This window comes from Lolium perenne, chromosome 2 (assembly GCF_019359855.2).
Source record: "Lolium perenne isolate Kyuss_39 chromosome 2, Kyuss_2.0, whole genome shotgun sequence".
In the NCBI taxonomy this organism is placed as follows: Eukaryota; Viridiplantae; Streptophyta; class Magnoliopsida; order Poales; family Poaceae; genus Lolium; species Lolium perenne.
In genome coordinates, this window is record NC_067245.2 from 156,179,256 (window position 1) to 156,198,117 (window position 18,862).

The 18,862-nt window shown below is 43.2% G+C and overlaps 2 protein-coding genes across 4 annotated transcripts; one reads left to right on the forward strand and one right to left on the reverse strand.

Moving 5' to 3' along the window:
* Window positions 1-6,391: 6,391 nt before the first annotated feature.
* LOC127322051 (probable ribose-5-phosphate isomerase 3, chloroplastic) lies at window positions 6,392-7,745 on the forward strand. Its single transcript, XM_051350999.2, has 2 exons — window positions 6,392-6,864; window positions 7,194-7,745. The coding sequence occupies exons 1-2, from the start codon at window positions 6,484-6,486 to the stop codon at window positions 7,629-7,631; spliced, it is 819 nt and encodes a 272-aa protein (XP_051206959.1). The 5' UTR covers window positions 6,392-6,483; the 3' UTR covers window positions 7,632-7,745.
* Window positions 7,746-8,597: 852 nt separating this feature from the next.
* LOC127322095 (serine/threonine-protein kinase Nek3) lies at window positions 8,598-12,376 on the reverse strand. 3 transcript variants are annotated; one of them, XM_051351055.2, is made up of 14 exons: window positions 12,230-12,376; window positions 12,050-12,116; window positions 11,857-11,922; window positions 11,657-11,703; window positions 11,538-11,583; window positions 11,363-11,443; window positions 11,230-11,272; window positions 11,070-11,119; window positions 10,908-10,989; window positions 10,774-10,823; window positions 10,578-10,651; window positions 10,440-10,491; window positions 9,883-10,335; window positions 8,598-9,413 (listed from the first exon to the last, which is right to left on the reverse strand). In XM_051351055.2, exons 1-14 carry the CDS (start codon window positions 12,313-12,315, stop codon window positions 8,847-8,849), a joined length of 1,764 nt encoding a protein of 587 aa, XP_051207015.1. In that variant the 5' UTR covers window positions 12,316-12,376; the 3' UTR covers window positions 8,598-8,846. The 3 variants fall into 3 exon arrangements, with proteins under 3 accessions (XP_051207015.1, XP_051207014.1, XP_051207013.1); XM_051351054.2 differs by having other exon boundaries at window positions 8,598-9,416; XM_051351053.2 differs by having other exon boundaries at window positions 10,774-10,989.
* Between the last annotated feature and the right edge of the window lie 6,486 nt (window positions 12,377-18,862).

Genomic DNA, 18,862 nt, shown 5'->3' on the forward strand with positions numbered 1-18,862 from the left:
TTTGTAGTTTCTAAGTTTTTATAAATGTTTTTTCATGGTCTTCATAGTTGTATCTTACCCATATAAAATGAATCTATCAAGAATCGCTCATTTTGTTATGTGTATTTGCATCTCTGGTTTAGAAAAAATCCTAAAATGTTCGCCCCGGCAAGCCTCAATTCCTGGGTCCGCCACTGACGGCAATGGCCTTTCGTGGAAGCCTCCACATGGTGAGGGGCTCGAAAGCCGGGCCCTGGCAGATCATGCGCGTTGATCCACCAGATAGCTCCAGTTCTTCGTCGTGGTCGTTTACACCGCCACAAACAGTTGCGACATGTACAAACGATCATATGACTAAACCTTACCTGGTGGAGTGCAATTCTGAGCTTCTTGTGGCTGGCTTTAGCAACGGGCACTCCCGGCATGTTGTTCTGCGGCTCGCTGACCTCATGCTCGGAGTCCCTGCCATTCCATTGACAAGCATTGTCGAGCACGCACTTTTCATCGACACCTGGAGCATGACTGTCAACGCCAAGAACATACCATCCATTCAGGGGAACTCGATCACTGTCCTTGACCCATCTAAGAGTGGCCGGCTGCGACAATATGATCTGGGCAGAGGTACCTGGTCACCACTGTGTGATGGAAACTTCATCAGTGTCAGCGGCCCTGTACCGAGGCCGTACAGTCTTGTGCACCACATCGTCGGCTGTTGCCAGCGTCTTTTTTTGGATCAGTGGAAATATATGGAGCCGCCACACCATAATTCTGGACCTTGTTGGCCAAGGCTTGCCGGGATGCATAGAAGAGATTGCACAGCCTGCACTGATCAGCTGAAGTTGGTTTGGCAGTCCAATGTCTACGTCTGAAAGAGTTCTCTTTGCAGCTTATCCCTGAGCTTCCTCTGCAACAAACACACCGCTGCAGAAGGTTCACTTTGTATCCGTCGGTGTGTTTACCTTTACACTGATATCTGCTCTCGTGATGACATTTTTGGCTCCTCATGGTTTCTCTCGGATCGGTTCAGAATTCTGTTTCCTCTTAACTGTGTGTCATCGTTGGCTGTTCTTTAACTGGGTTGTGTATAATGCGACCTTCAGTAGAAGTACCTATTAAATATATTAACTCTCAATGTTGAATTTTTGGTGGGTTGCATCATTTCAGGCCAGGTGCCAAATATCGCATATATAGCAGAGCTTTGATCACCATGTTTTAGATTAATGTTGCCCCAGTGCAACTTGCATGTGTTATTTTGTTCCTGTTTCAGCTTGATGTTTTTTGTTCAGTTTTGGTGCATGCAACCTGAATTTTACGTCTACATATTTTTACTTGTTGTTTTGGACATGGATTTTATCTGAAGTAGAGTTGGGGACTGAACTTTTTAGCAACTTACTTGTACATAAATTTGGCCCCACCCAGTGACAATTGATTTTCTTTTAAGATTCACAAAGATGAACGTACGCTTTCAGAAGCTTAGATTAACTCTTGGGAAGTAAGTTCCATTCGCTGGCATGCTCAGGTGAAGTCATAATAATGTTTTATAAATCGATGAAGATAGTTGGATGACTTGCTTGCTAGTACATGAGAATCATATTCGTAGCCTGGATTCCCAAAAGTCAGCTAGTAGACTGCAGCAGAACTCATGACACTAGCTGAGTTGTTTTTTTCCTGGTCAGGTTAAGGACATCCTTTGTAGATGGTAACTTTAGTCTATAATATCTTGCATTTCTTGTTCTTGAAGAACAATTGTTCTGTCTCTACCTGTCTGGTGCAATGTTTCATATAGAAGGGAGCTTTTCCTAACGAATGATTGTTTATAGCTTGAATTAGTGGACATCAAAGAACGGACATTATGGGTGTGTTTGGTAGCCCGGGGCTACTCAGAACCTCTCCTCCCAACCGAGATTTTGAGGGCATCTGGTGTTTGTTAGGCCGGCTCTTCCCATTTAAGCATTGCTAAGGAGATACGGAAAATGGCCCAGAGCCGGGATGAGTAGCGAAGCTCAAATCGAGCTTCCCTGCTCATCCGGGATGAGCTAATCCCGCAAAGCACTGTAGCGGGCCGCGCCCCGCCCCCCAAGACCCCAACCCCCACCTCTTCCTCTCCTCATTCTCCCCCATTTTCCTCTCTCCCGTGAGGCTCCAACCCGCCTCCCAGCCCGCCGAGCGCCGCCTCCCTGCAACTCCTCGCGCCACCATCCTGCTGCTTTCCCACACGCAAGGATCCATGGAGAGAGATAGGACCTGATTGCTTTTTATTTTTCTGCTCAAGGTTCTTTGTGTGAAAAATATGACCTCTTTGCAAATTACTTTTGCTCTGACTGGTTGAGCTCAGATTGGATCACCAAACAACATCTTGGCTCAACATAGGTGAGCACACCCGAGCTACCAAACATGTGTAAAATCTCAGCTCAACTTGTATATGGTTAGATTATCTCATGTGGGAACTGAGTAGCCTCAGACTACCAAACACACCCTATGTCAATCTTTGATCAATCTCTTGGGGTCACAAACTCACAAGTGTTGCATTGAGGATCCCGAAGCTGATAAAATTGAGCAGGCCAGAGTTTTCGTATAAACTTTTTTTTGGCTCGGTCTGGTTGACTGCTCTACGGACATCCATAAGCCGTCCCTTTTCCTATATCATGGTTAGACTTCTAGGTTTGCCCTAGAATGCGAACCCTAGGTCTCAATAATTTTGCTCGTGACAAAAGCATTGTGTTTCGATCATTGATAAAAAGAAGAGTTTATTACAAGCCTAAAAAGGCTACATATCAGTATTGGGGTGAAGTGTGATGCATATGTGAACCCGCCCCCGACTCCCTCCCAACCCTAACCCGCCCATGCGCGGAGGCGCCGCGTTGCCGCCGGGGCGCCCACCTCCACCCGCCCCCTCCAGCCCCCTTCGACGATCTCCTCTCTGCCGCCGCTGCCAGGAGCATCGCCAGGCAAAGCCTGGGCGGTGTGGTGGTGGCGGCGGACGTCCTCCTGGCGCCGAATTGACGGTGATGACGACGCTCGTCGTCTCTTCCCACGGCGGCGGTGCAGCGAAGGGACGGCGGCCACAACGGATCCGGTGGTCGCAAGATGCAGCAGCGGCTCCATTCAATCTGATCCGGTCCCCATGGGGCTCGGGTGGAGGGGATGAGCGGGCTCCTGAGGGCAGCAGTGTGCGGTCATCGACTGTGTCCCTTCCGCTTCACGAGGGCGCCTGGAGTTTCTACTCTAGGCATGGCGGTGGTGGTCTTCTCTTTCGCCGGAGGAGATCGGCTAGTTGTGTGGCTAGCTTTGGTGGATCTCATGATCCGTCGTCTAGCTCCCGATGGTGAGGCGTGGCTGCCGGTGAAAGTCGGCCCTCACTTCAATCATGGCGGATGATGGCGGCGCATGTTCGTCGTTATCTTGTTGAAGGCATTGTCTCTGCAGTCTGTGTTCTTCGCCTGGGCTACTCCAGGGGAAACCCTAGACCCGGGTCTCCCGGATCGGACGATGGCGGCGTGCAGCGCCGTTCTACCTGTTGGGGGCATCGTTTTGGAGCAGACAACGGATGGTGGTGGTGCTGAGGTGGAGCGGTGTTCTTTGCTGTGTCGACATCGTCGAGTCTCCGCGGCATGGTGCAGTGGTGTCTCGGAGATGGACGTAGTGTGATGGACGCGCGCAGGATGGTGGTGTCGTCTGGCGCCGTGGCGACATCGATGGCAGGCCTGGCAAGGTCAATGCGATGACCCCTCTTGAAGATGGAGACGGCGGTAGCAGCTTCTGTGGCGTGTGCGTTGGCGTGCGCTGAGAATTTTCTTGACTGGATGTGCTTCTCATCTACTATTCGGTGGCCTGGGAAGGCATTTGGTTTTTTGGATGATGTGAGTTGGTGTATTGTCACCCCCTTCATCCCACTGTAAGTTTAGCGAGGTGGCTTCGAGTTCTTTTGTATTGCTCCTTGTAAGGTGTTGTGAATAATCTAATAAAAAAGCCGTATACATCGCTTGGATGCAGAAGCTGGGTGATATTTCCCCCTTTTCGAAAAAATCAGTGTTGGGTATCTGCAATGGTGGTCTCCTATATAGGTAATTTGGTATGTGTAGAAGGCGCGAATGAAGAGATTAGGCATTGGCATTGGAACCACTACAGGAAAACGTCAAGACTCGCTTTTTATTGGAACATGGTTTGAACTGGGTAGGCCGCGAAGCAAGCCGTCAGCACAGGAAAGTCGTCAAACTGTGCCGACGGCCAAAAAAAAGGTCGTCGGCACAAGCTTGGTCTGGTCGTTGACACAGAAACCCATCGGCAGTGCGGTCTCCGCGGTGACGGCGAGGCAACGCCATTAGAACTGTGCCACGGCTTTTTTTTTTCTCTTCAGCCCTATGCCGACGGTTTTGCCTTCAGTACGAGCTTTTTTTTCTCCACGCACCCCTAGGGAATCGCTTTTTCAGTTTTCAAACTATATAAGAAAATGTTAGAAATTTCAAAAATAAAATCATTTGAGATTACCATGTGTTATGTGTTCTAGTTGTTAGGAAAATTAACAAACATTAATTTCGATATATTTTGCAAAATTGCGTCATGTTTCACTAAAACGGTTTTTCTGGTTGCATATGACATCTGATGAAAACGTTTTTTATATAAACATATATCTACGGAAAATTTTACATCCGATTTCAACTGCCTACGGCCATTTAACTTTTTATATTCCTCAAAATAATATTTTTGTAAATTGAAGTTTTTCAGCTTTTATATTTTGACAAAAAATAAAAAAATGTTTTATTGTTTCATGATTTATTATTAGAAAACAACAATGTATTTTTAGTCAAATAATTGTTTGGAATTAAAATAATAAACAAGTGTGATGTCATGGTCCAAGATTTAATAGGATTGATATGGTACTATTGTCAAGAAAGAATAACTCCTCAGTCGGAAGCTCATCCGGAACGAACTAAAAAGTTGAGCATGATGGGATGGAGCAGCTTGAGGATAGGTGAACGAGTGGTAAATTTTACTACTAATAACTAATTCAGCCTAAGATTAAACATGCTTAAAGATTAAACTATCAAACAATTCAAAAATTGCCTCGAAAATGATGCACTTGTCCAATGGCCAAATGGGCTAACGGCCGTTAGAGCAATTCCAATAGTATAGCCGGTTGTTGGCTATAAGCAAGATGTCATGTCATCTATAGCCAACATATAGCCAACAAGTATAATAGTTGGCTGCAAAGATGTACTACTTTTTCAATGGAGGGTCCACCTTTTATTCACACAACTTGCCTAGGAGCACGTGCTAGAGCTAGCTCTTGCATAAGAGCCCACTTACATTCTCTCTCCTCCAACTAGACACAAATATACCTATTTTAATCCTTGTAGCCAGCTGACTAGGACTTATTATACTTCTCTTAGGCCTCTACCGAGCCCGCCTGAGGTATGTGCTGACGACCAAATGGCCTGTGTTGAGGGAGGATTGTGCTAACAGCTAGGTGCCGATGACGGCCGTTGGCACAACCTATATATGCGGACGGTCCAAAATGACATTTGCCAGTTCTGCCATTTTGGGACTCATACCTACCAGTGAATAATATTGTTTCTTGTCCGATGGGGTTTCTTCCAAATGTTCCTCTCTATAAATATTTTTCCCTCCTTAATGAAAAGACTTCGCTCCCGCCAACTGCTCTAACAAATGCTTCACGGGAGGATACAACTCGACACTTGCTCCTAAAAAGAAGTGTCGCAAGGCACAAGATATGACACCCATATCCTTAAACTGGCTTCTGCATTGATGGTGTCAAGTATGTATGCGTTGTCGGGTTACGCACCGTCGAAAATGATAACATTACTCCGCTTCCAAATCCACCAAACCATAAGCATGATCCCCTGCGAGGCGCATTTACGCGTGTGGGAGGGGTGAGAGAAATGATGGTAGCGGGATGCATACAACAATCTAATTCAAGATAGGACCTCATGCCACATGATCCGTGAAAAAAAAGCATCATTTGGGAATATGCTTCTGATTGTAAATCACATAAACATGAGGGGTTGTAACGGAAAATGCTACACTTCTGGGATCCTTCTTACGGATCTGCATTACGAGATGACATGTGTGATGTGGGTTGGTGTAAATTAGTCAGCCCTCCACGATTTTAGGGACGACATGCCTCCGAAGGTGTAGTGTTATTGGGGTTGTAATCCTCTGACGAGCTACTTCACTTGTCTATTTCATCCAAATTATATGTTGCACAATCCTTAAAAGTTGATCAGCCGGAGTATGTAGTAACCAACCGGAGTATCTCGTTCGGTGGACTTTATCATGTTTGTATGGACAGATATATTTCAAAGCATCATTTTGTAAAAGGTACTTACATAGTATCATTTTGATAATGACAAATCTAAGGGGGAAAACCCTAGCCCTCCAAGTCACCACCAACCAACCCGTTGATCACCAACCCCGGCACATCTCCTCCTGCGCCACCAGCTCCCCATCCCCTCCACTACCCCCCACCACCCGCTCCTACCCAGCATGGCCGCCGCTGCCACCGCCGTCCGATTCCACGCGACCGCCGCGCGGCGAGCCGCCCCGCGCCGGGCTGCGCGCTTCGCCGTGCGCGCGGATGCCGCGCAGACGGCGACGGCGTTGACGCAGGACGACCTTAAGCGGCTCGCGGCGGTGCGCGCGGTCGAGCAGGTGGAGAGCGGGATGGTGCTAGGGCTCGGGACGGGGTCCACGGCCGCCTTCGCCGTCGCCGAGATCGGCGCGCTCCTCGCTAACGGCAAGCTCTCCAAAATCGTTGGCGTGCCCACATCCAAGCGCACCTACGAGCAGGCCCTATCGCTCGGGATCCCTCTCTCCACGCTCGACGACCACCCCGTCATCGACCTCGCCATCGACGGCGCCGACGAGGTCCTCCCTCTTGACTCGTTGCTTCTTTTATTACTCCGTATCTCTTTTCACAAATCCTCCATTGTCCGTGGGAATATTCGAAAGATTCAAAAAAGGTCCCTCTAATGCACAGTCGACTGAGACCTAGATTAGCTCCTTTTCTTTTTCTTAGATCAGTGCGCTTGTGGGTTGAATAGTAACAAAACCGTAATCGAATGCTCTGATGGTGGTGCTAAAATGGTCAATCACAGCAACTTCATGTTCAATTATGTGGTCTTTGAACTGAAGATTTGGATTCTCCCCTTCTGTTTTCAAGCAACCACTTGTGACTAACTGCTTCTACTCAGTAGGTTGACCCTGACCTTAACCTTGTTAAAGGACGGGGTGGAGCCCTTCTCCGGGAGAAGATGGTTGAGGCTGCATCAGGCAAGTTCGTTGTTGTTGTCGACGAGACCAAACTGGTTACTGGCCTAGGAGGCAGCGGTCTAGCCATGCCAGTGGAGGTTGTGCAGTTCTGCTGGAAGTACAATCTAGTGAGACTGCAGGGTCTCTTCAACGAAGAGGGAGTCGAGGCGAAGCTCAGATTGAACGAGGATGGCAAGCCCTATGTCACTGACAACTCGAACTACATTGTTGATTTGTACTTCAAGACGCCAATCAAGGATGCGTTGGGTGCGGGCAAGGAGATCGCTGCTCTCGAAGGAGTTGTTGAGCATGGCTTGTTCTTGAACATGGCAAGCTCGGTCATCATTGCTGGATCAGATGGTGTCAGTGTCAAAACAAAGTGACTTTTTTGAGGGGGGCTCAGCTGTTGTTGCTGTGTTGAATTTATGATTTTTCAATGACAAGCTATCTGTGTAAAGGAGGAAACTATATACTTCAATAATATATATTTTCACACCTTTGTTGCTTCTCAGTTTTTGGTGGCTTGGAAGAATAATCTCAGTAATTGGTTGAAATCTTTGTGATTTTGATAAGTTTTGTTGCAATCACAGTAATCTTCTTGGGTGCCAATCAGTCTAGAACAAAGTTTTGAATAAACTTGGGTGACTGCATTTATATCAGATAATTCCAAATACAGCTCACTGTTCAAGTGTTGGGAAAGAATTATGTGCATCAGGCACTTAAGGCACATTTGTGTACTACAACCTAAATTAGCAATGTAATGCTCATTCAAACTTCCAAAACTAGAGGCATGTTTGATGTAAGACATGCGTCTACCATGCAGCAGGATTACATGCCCAAATACAACTGAAAATTTTGGGTTGCACTGCCAATCTTCCACATTCAGAAAACTTTCGCATATGTCTCCATGTTATGCTTGCTAAAACAGTAGTTGACACAGAATTCTTCACATGAGTGTTGTGAAATCTGAGTTGGAAAGGGGTATGTTGGTACTTCTGACTTTGACTATAATTTTATGTGCTGATCATTAAGGAGTAACTTCTAAGTTTATCAAATATATCAGAGTATGTTGCCATGTTATAGAAGTGTTACGAAACTGGAAAGATTGGAGAAGTCATTAACTAACATGCTACATGCTCAGGCAAGCAAATTAGTGAAAATATAGCAGTGCTCCATGTACCTGCTAGAAGCGATTATTATTACGATTATGATTATTATTGTGAAGAGGAAAAAGTCTGCTTCCTGTCCATGTGATCATTGCAAGGCAGCAAGGGACAACACTGAAGCAGTCTTTCCACAGTAGAAATATAAAAAAGCAAATACAGCTCAATCACAACTTGATCCACATATCAGCAAAATCTTCAGATAAATTATAGTATTGTAATAAATCGAAGAATTGTTTTTCTCAAAATGTCGACATAGTTTTGAAATTCTATTCGCAAGACCATTTCAGGTCTGAAAATTGAATTACTACTCCGCAAAGACAAGTTGGGGGAGGAAGGGGGACGAGGATACACAGTGAAACTGTACAGGGTAGACTGAAGCTAATAAAGATGCAAACTTATTGCCAGTTTATGTTTGCATTTGGAGGTCTCTAGTTATAATCCTGTTTCTTTGAAGCTCTTTGACAACCATATGGCTGTTTCTCTTGGAGACGCCTTCCCAGGCCCAAATGGCTTCAGCAAAATCCCCAGCTCCTGAAATCTCTCCTGTTGTAGCAACTGGGCACTGAACTCAAGCAAGCCCTCGAGAGCCTCAGCTCTCTGCCGGTACGATGTCGTGTCGAACCTCTTCTGCCTCCAATCAGATGACCCTCCGAGTGGACTATTGTCGATACTGATCAGGTTCAAATCAGGAGTACTGCTGCGGCTTTCGCTATCGCTCCGGAGCACTTGGAAAGTGCATTTGTCCTTGGTGATCGACTGGTCGATGGTAGATGATGGCAAGAGCTTCATGATGGGACGCAATGGATCTTCAGAGGATGCCAGTGGGAATTCAGCAATTCTGTCGATTCGAGGAGCGTTAACTGAAACATCAGGGGACTTTAGTCTGGTGAGAATGTCGGCGCACCGCCTCTTTTCAAGAGTTTTGAACATGTGCGGGGAGAGTGATGCTCGCCGTGTAGCTTGTCCTGTCTGGTCCAGTGAATACCTTGGTGGGGGAGGCTGCTGGTGTGGAAACAATATCAGGTTAAAACCTTCTATGCATAATATTTTATATCAAGTACACAGAATGCTTCGCACATGCACATGCACCTAACAAGTGAAAGGTAAAAGGAAGTCTTCAACCTTGGGCTTACAAAGGCAGCTAAAAGCAACATGTGGACAAGATGTGCAATTTTCTGCAATGGGCAATAAAATGGCACTTCCAGTTGAGGGACTAACTTTTGATGAAATATTTATAATGAAGAATTAGTTTTGCTTGGGAAAAAGGCTTTGATGTTGTTGTTGTTGAAGAATTAGTGTTGCATTGGTTACATGATTATTGATATATATCCACTGGCTAAGTGGCTAGGGACTGGAAATGTTAACAAAGTATGCAGTGAAATATGAACAATGGCTGGATGTTAAGATGAATCATGAACCATGGCTTCTGACAAGATTTTGACATTTTGTATGGAGAGATACTACATACCTCCTCTTTATGAGCTGTTCTAGCATGAAATGTCTTTGCAGGTTCTAACCGTCTCCTGGGAGTCGAGGATGCCCTTCGTGGAGTAGGTGCCGGTGATCTTGTTACTTTCGAATACTTATCATGTATCGCTTCTTCGACAACTTTCTTTGTGACCTGGACTGATAACTGATCCATTGGTTGATTAAGCAATTCAGGACAATCTTTTGGTGTTCTGGTAGATTCAGGAGGGCCATGGTTAGCAGCACTATCAAGTTTCACAACCCTCTGTACTTTAAATGAGTGACTCTTAATATATTGTGGTTTCCAATTGTCTTCATCATCAGAAGATGCAATCTTATTTGTTTCATGCCTGGTAGGAAGTTTAGCTGGGAACATATTGCGAGTAGGACTTGATTTTGATTGGACTTCCAACACATAGGGCTGAAGGTGTGGATGACTAAGCAGATCTGCAGCCTGAAAATCAATATCAATATGAGGCAATGGGATGTGCAAATGGGTGCAGAAACTATGATATATTAACCACCAAAAAATATATGTTCTAGGAGAACAACACATACACTTGGTCTGTGATCTGGACTTCTACGCAGCATGCTTTTTATGAGTCCCCTACTGCATGGTAGAAAATAAATACATCAGGAAAATTTCAGATGTCATGAATTGCTCTCAAGAACTACATACGAGTCATTGCATCTTACAGTGCACCGGAATATATAGTCGGTAAAGGAGCGACAACAGACTTGTTTATCTTGTTTATCAGTGTCTGCATATCCTGCGTGGAAAAAAAACATCATCTCAGATGCAAATTTTGGAGAAATAATCGGTGAAACATCATCTGTTATAACTTACAAAAAGAACCTATAAGTAACGGAGCAGGTCATCATAGCTACTTACAAATGCTTTGAATGCATGCTTCAGTGCAGCCATCTCATAGATGCAGCAGCCTGAAAATTGCAGATGCTTAGCCAAGAGAATAGTATGAAATTCAGACCAAGACATGCAGCTGAACACTACAAATGTATACTTACCTAGCGACCATATGTCAGACTTGGAACCATATGGAATGTCAGCAAGAAGTTCAGGGCACATGTAACTGGGAGTTCCTACAACCTTCAGAAGAAACACGTATACCAAAATAAATAAGCAACTTAGAAAGAGAAACATCAAAGGGTAGGGAAAGAAAAACTTACTGATGAAGCCAAATCATCAGAAGTCAATACTTTTGCCAGCCCAAAATCACCTGTTTCCGACAACATATTCCAAACACAAACAGAAGATATTGCCATCAGCTATCTCAAGTACTTCATAGTGCAGGTACTTTTCCTAATCAATTTTACAGAGCATGCTTACCGAGCCGTATATTTTGGTCCTTTGTAAGAAATATATTTGAGCACTGGAAAAGAAATACAGTAGATGGTGAGTAACCAGTTATGCTTGACTGCATTTTCAGTAACACATAAATAAAGGTATTTGACGTAGCAACCTTCACATCGCGATGGAGGATATGATTAGCATGCAAGTAGTCAAGTGCCATTAGGAGCTGCACAAGCCACACACAGAGTTTCTGCTTGCAGAAAAATGGACACAGCAACGGGGGAAAATTCAGTAAGCAGAATTTGTAGCTGCTGAACAGCAAATATTACAGATTGATTAACCACCTCTTCAGGGAAATGGTTGCCGTTGGCCTTCTTAATGGCCTCTAACCTGCACAATGAAACAACAACAATTTCATTACAGGTTCTAAATACAATTCAGAGCTTTCTCAGAAGTTACATACATGTCTCCTCCCTCGCAGTAACCAATGACGATGCACACGTAGCACCCCTGATAACAGCAACAAAAACATTCATTTCAGAACGGGGATCATATAAATCCTTCAGTAGGACCACGGAAACATTCATGGAGAGGACAAGAGCAAAGATTGCTCTGAGGACCCTGCCAATATGCACAGGTAGGAGGAGATGGGACCATGCTCACCTTCTCCACCCAAGAGTCTTTGTATTCCACAATGTAAGGGCATCTTACTTTTGCAATGAGCTCCATCTGTATGAACAAAATAGTGAGTTTTACACATTCGTCGAAAGGTCAAACCATCTTTTAGCAAAAAATCTAGCGTAAGTACTGATAGTATGTCATATGACACAGAAGGGATAGAGGCTGTTAAGGAGACCTCCTGGTGTGCCGATCGGCGGCACCTGACTGTCTGACGTGCGAGCCGGATCTTCTTCAAGACATACCTGAAACAAGCCATGCTTTAGAGACATTATCCATGCTGCAGAGATTCTATAGAGAAATCCATCCATCTATCCGTTCATGAAGCAAGGATGAGCATGACTGGAACTAAGCTGACCTCTTCTTCTCAACCTTGTGCCTCACCAGGAGAGCAGAGCCAAATGAGCCCTTCCCAATCTGCTCCAACACCTCATACTGATCCATCTCACTGTAATCTGATTGAGCCCAAAAAAAAATGTTTGCTTGCCTGCAAAGAAATAGATAGCCCTGAAGGACAATTCCGAAAGTGCTCTTATATTCCAATTTGAAGGCGCAGTGGTAACCGATTGTTCTCGTTCGGCTCTCCTTCTCTAATCCCCAATTGTTCACTAATCGACAAAAACAGGAAGCTATAAAAAATGCTTCTAATTCATGCAATTCCCCGATTCACACCCATGGAGATCAAAAGAGAGCATCGCTGCCTTGCCTTTGCTGATTCTTGGAAAAGAACAGATAGCACAGAAAAGGAGAGATACAGAAATTCCAAACAGATTGGAGGGATTGCAACGGACCAAGCAAAAGACGAACTCGATTAATTCTAGAAAATCCCGAAGCGAAATTGATGCATGCCAAGAATCTTTACCTGGACTGCTAATTGTTGTGCAAGGCGGTGCTGTTCCGCACGTCGCCTGCCTTCCAATTTTGGAGAGAGAAAGTCTGTGCACTCTGGTTATGGAGGGGATGGCTGGCCGTGCTCGCGAGAGGTTTTCAAAGTTTTGAAAGTGCGGAAAGAGAGATGGTGGTGGGGGGCACACACGCGCGCAGACGCGCGCACTGTTCAGGGCCAGGGGAGAGACAGGGAGATTTGACTAAGATTTTATTTGCTAAATGCTCCTCCGTGTACCGAGCATTCTTTATGGGCTTATTCGTATCGCCGATTCGTGATAGCGGACTTCATACGCGTTTCTGGTACAAGCCGGCTATAAAGGCGTGGGAGACAAATTAGTGGGTTTCTTATTCTGAAAGATATGATCCCCGAGGACATGTAAGCAAGTACTAGTACTTAGTGTCATCCTTGTGTAAAATTACTAATATCTGGCTGTATCTCGCAACGTATGAAAATATTGATATCAGCTCGACACTTGATTATTTTTATGCGAAATATAGTGATGTAAATTTTGGTATGACCAACAGAAGGCACATTGTAATAGAGGACACAGGACATTATTTACAATTATTATTTTAGTTGTATGTCGGCAAAAATCGCCACAAAAGTAATACTGGTATCATGGTATGAAAAATATGCTGAAAATGCACTAATTAGTTCATGAATGTAGAAATATGTTTGTGTCTTCATCCCGGTTATGTGTGATGTGTAGCCTCCCCTCCCAAAAATAATACAACCACCACCTCCCCCCTCCTTCCGTCCATGGCCCAAACCCGACAATTATGCTATAGCGTGTATGATCAAGTCAAAGTGGCACGAGAAACCAAATGAGGTGGTGCACATAATCCAAACGATGCCGTGACATGGAGTTCAATCTTCACTCTAACATGGTGGTGGTAGCATGTAGATAAGGCAGAGGCACAAAGGTATGGGTTGCGGCTCGATGTCATATGTGTGGAGGCCGATAGATGTGATGGCTCCATCACGATGAGCTTTGATGCGGCAGTTGGCTTCTCACTTTCCCTTTCATGAATCTTCATGGAGAACTCAAATCAGTGCACCAAATGGAATCGCTATAACAAAAGAAGTGCTTAAGTTCTTCTCTCCCAAATCCCACCAGAACAACAAATGCTACGGAGGAATATGAGAGGAAGAACAAAAGAGGATAGCAACAAAGAACTCCAAGATCTAGATCCGAAGGTTTCCCTTCACAAAGACGAGATTTGTTGGGTGGAAATGTAGATCTATATTTCCTCTCTCTTTACCTCCAAGTGATACATTGAAAATGTATCCATGAACTTTGGTGATTTTGATAGGATATTAGATGATATATGCATGATATGTGAGGTTCCCTAATTGTTTTACATTGATTATGGGGGTTTGAAAAAAAGTCCCCATTCATTGGTTTTTAATATTGCAGTACACGAAACCCATGTTCTTCTTACTTTTGAGTTTCGGGGATCTTACAGACATCAAATGGACCCAGCGTTTCACCACATCACTTTTTTGAGAAATACAAAATTTTGAGAAGGATGTGATCTAGAGCTTCCTATGCCGCTAGAGAAAGTCCATGGCACGGCCACCCCCTTGTCTGCACCATGGGGCCCACCTCTAGACCTGGCACCCCTTTTTCCTAGGTTTCGATGCCTACGCCTCCCGTCTTGACCTAAAAAGACTATATATATATGTTGGATATCGCAAAGTTGCTAGTGCGGCCATGAACAGAGACATACACGAAACAGAGAAGTCATGCAAAGATTGGGAGGTGAAACGCTGCCAGATTCGCCCCCGGTTGCTCCTATCAACATCATCACCACCGCCACCATGATGAAGAGGGAGTAGTCAACCTATGGACTATGAGTTTGTGGAAGTAGCTTGTATCCATCTCTCCCTATGATCTTCACTAATTAGAGTCACATTGCCTACATGATTGTGACATGTATCGTTTTTATGGTGGATATTTATTAAGAGATGAGTAATGAGATGCAATGAAGTATTTTTTTGATTGAACTATCGATAGATGCATATGTTACCCCGTTAATGCATGCTATGTTTTAATCAAACTTGTATGATGGAACTCATGAATGTGGAGAATGTGTGTGTGTTATGTGGAGTAGCGTGGTACTATGCATGTGGAAGTAACAACAATCTGTGTGCTAGTAAGGTTTTTATCTTTCCATTGGTTACCTCAGAAGGGATAAAAAATAATGTACGCTATTCTTCATCGAGAGACAATCTTGGTGGCCTTATTTATTTCTAGATGATAATACCAAATCCATTCCATGTCAAAGTTGCCAAGGCAATTCTCTGTTTATTTTTAATCTTGGTTTAATTTTTTTTCCTTATCAACAATAGTGAGACGTGTTGCGTCATATCTATGCTAGGATGTGATTCCCATACAAATGCTTATCAACAACATAAAATTACTTGCTATCACTTGTTTCTTGTTATTTAGTTCTTTATCCATGCCACCATATTTATGAGAGAGAAATCAAGTGAAACCATGAACCCCAATCCATTTTAAACCATAAGAAACACATTTAAACTTGCTTCACTTGGACTTTTACTTTCAACACTTTATTATTATAAAAATACAAAAAATACTTTCTTCACTTTACTTGCTTCATTTATTTAAGTTTAGTATTACTTGAACACTCGTGTGCCTAACAAAGACCTCGGTGGAGTTTGGGACACAAAATTGTTGCATTTTCTTGACATGTTGTTTGAAGAGGATAGAAGGAAGAATTTAAAAAAATTCCTCGGGAGTTCGATATAAACCCTCAAGTCACCCTTGTTGCATTACCCACTTTGAGTCCGAACGCATTGGAAAATGTGTGTAGGTTTGTTGTCATCACCAAGTAGATGCACGAATCATAGGAGGAATAGAGAGATAGAAAGTTCAAGAAGGTCAACAATGGAGGGGAAAATAGTCTCAAAAGATTGGGAAACGTTTGGGGAAGAATATCCGTTAAAAAGGTCCCTGGATATCCAACTGCTAAAATATATTCGCTAGCGCTTGCAGTAGTAGTCGCAGTAGTGACACCCACCTACTTTCGGTTAGCCACCCCAAAGGTTAGCTGACAAAAATAGGGGCGGTAGTTCTAGGAAAGGTTGCAAACTACCTCCTTATGGTACTACCGGCTTACTACGGGTCTACTATCATTTAAATGATGACAAATACTCGTGGAAAAAAGGCCTGGTTTGGTAGTAGACCGATACTATCAGTGGTACTACCTTCCCCAAGGGAGAGCGCTACTACCGGCAACCGACCCGGCACTACTGGATCAGGAACCAAGCGCCTCTACCGCGAGCCCCTGATGCATGTAAAATGCATAGATGAACTTTGTCCTTTATCATACTGAATTTCCACATATTTGTAACATATATGATGATAATACCATGTTTTACATTGATTTATGAGGATTTACCAATGATTCCCTTTATTTGATTTATAACTCTGCATAATAGAAATTCCATGTTTCACGTATTTTTCAGTTTCAGAGACCTATACAGAGTCAAATTGATCTGAGATTTTTGGAGCGTCATTTTTTCATCACAAGAAGAACCCTGGAACCTGGAAGCACACCTGGATGGGCCTGAGGCCCAAAAGACACCAGGTGGCACGCCCTAGGGCATGCCACACGAGGTCTTTCGGCCGTTAATCGTCCAATTCACTTGATTCTTTCGCCCACCGATGTATTTTGACCTAAAAATCACTATATATGGCCCCGAAGAGTTCTCAGGAGGAGAGCGCCGCAGAAGACAAAAACACGAAAACAGAGGCTGCAGCAGCGAAGATTGGAGAGGGAAGCTCCACCCGGATCACCGCCGGTGAGATCTCCACCTTCTCCAACGTCTTCATGATCATCACCATGATCAAGGGGGGTACTCCACCTCCGGACTACGGGTTTGTGAGAGTATCTTGATCTATTTCTCTCACGTTCTTCATAGTTCTTAGTGCCATATGAGCTGTCCTACATGATTATGGCCATATTTGTAATACATATGTGGTCGATCCTTATTCTATGATATTTTGCTATGAGATCTGATCATATTATGTGCAAGATGTATTGATAGATGCATATTATGTACCCCGCTCTTAAGTATTTGTTTGGATACAACTTTTATGCAAGAGAGTGTGTGGGGTGATGTGTGTATTAGATGGAGTAGGATGGTTTTAGTTATTGAATAGTGATAACAAATTCATGATCTATTATGGTTTTGCCTTTTCTTTTGCTACCACACTAGGGATAACGTGAAGGCATGTGCTATGTTTGTCACATGACAAAAGTGATGATCTTGTTTATTCAAGGTAGCATATTTGATATTCATACATCATGTCAAAGTACTTATAGCTATGCTCTGTTAATTCTTAATACAAGATTGCATGGATTTTTCCCTTTCTTGTGGAGTATAAGAGAGATGTGTCGCATCATCTCTATGTTAGAACGTGATGTCCATATGAATGTGTATCTTTCACATGTTACTATTTTACATCTTCATATCTCATTGATGAATTGTTATTGTCCGCTACAACTTAAAAGACATAATAGTCAAGTGAACCCATGAACGCCGTTCCACTTTTTATCATAAGAAACACCATTATATTTTTTTATCTTGTTTCTATTTGCTGCACTATTTTAATCCGAAAATACAAAAATATTTACTTTTCCTATTTGCATCCAAAACACCAAAAACAATCAACCCTTTTACTATTTTTACTTAGTTGCTTTATTTTATCTAGTTTTACTTATTTTGTTACTACTTGTGTTTTATTTACTTACACAAAACCTTGTGCTTGACAACCACATGGTGGAATTTGGGACACAAGGATTTATTTTACTTTGCGGGATTGCTAGAAGAAGATAGGGGGAGAAAACTCTTTGATTAATTCCCCGAGAGTTCGATATTAACCCTGGAGTCACCATTGTGAGGAAAATTGCTTCCTGGACTACACACTCTGCATTTGGAGTCCCAACGTTTCAAGAGTTTTTGCTACTCCACCAGCCTCATACAAGGGTGGTAATACGTGATTGGTCTAAACTTTCCGATCCTAGGATAACCGTACAAACAAGTGAGACCAAAACTACAAGATCTTTTGCAAGAAAAAACTAAATAATATGAAACCAATTTTGTTAGAAATATTAATAACCAACAAAGACTGAAATACCAATTATATAGAGTTGTGAAATATTTCTCAACAAAGAATCGATAAAACTCCAACATATAAAACGCAACAAGGTTTTCATAGGAAATCCATTTTTTATGAACTGGAGCTTATCATGAGAATAATCACAAGATCTAAATCAACACATGGAGAAAATACAAATACCAAGCAAGAAATATGATTCCAAGGATGCAAATATTTGATATCTCTTTAAATGATACGATCAAGTTACTCAATCAAGATCTCCCCTTGATACCACGGCTAACGATCCTATAACTAGGTCTCCCAACTAACATTACGAGACTGGCAAAAGAGAAAACACTATGGAAGACAAATCTTTGTCCTAGCGGATTCCACTTGATCTTGATGATGACGATCTTGTCCACCTCAATATATAATGTCTTTGTTTATTGTGATTTCTTGGTGAAGGATAGAAAATTACTCCCCATACTCCACTATTGGAGACCCTCTTTTTAGGTACGTTGATAACTGCAAGAACATAGATCGATTGTAGCTAGTTTCAAAATAAGAGTATCGAACCACGAGGAGCTATTGGTTAGATTCTTAATGCCCCTCGTTACTTTTATCTAGGGGTACTTGTAAGTTATTGTACTTCCAAGATAAAGTATATAATAGTTGTTTGTGTTGATAGGTAAAATTAAATAAGAACAAAGAAATAAAGTAATGTAACCAAGAGCTAGAGAGTGTTGAGAGTGTGTTTGTGGTATGGTTGAGGGGTTCTCAAGGAGTGTAGGTTCCACCACTAGTATTGCTATTACTTATGATTAGAATGAACTATATCTTTTCCAAGCTACGTGTGGGGAGAGCTCCATAATAAGATAAATCCAGAAAATTATCGGTCATCGCATCTCTAAATAACCACATCAGCTAGTCTTCTGCAAGCCACATATTGAATATTTCTATTAAGGGTTTTACCC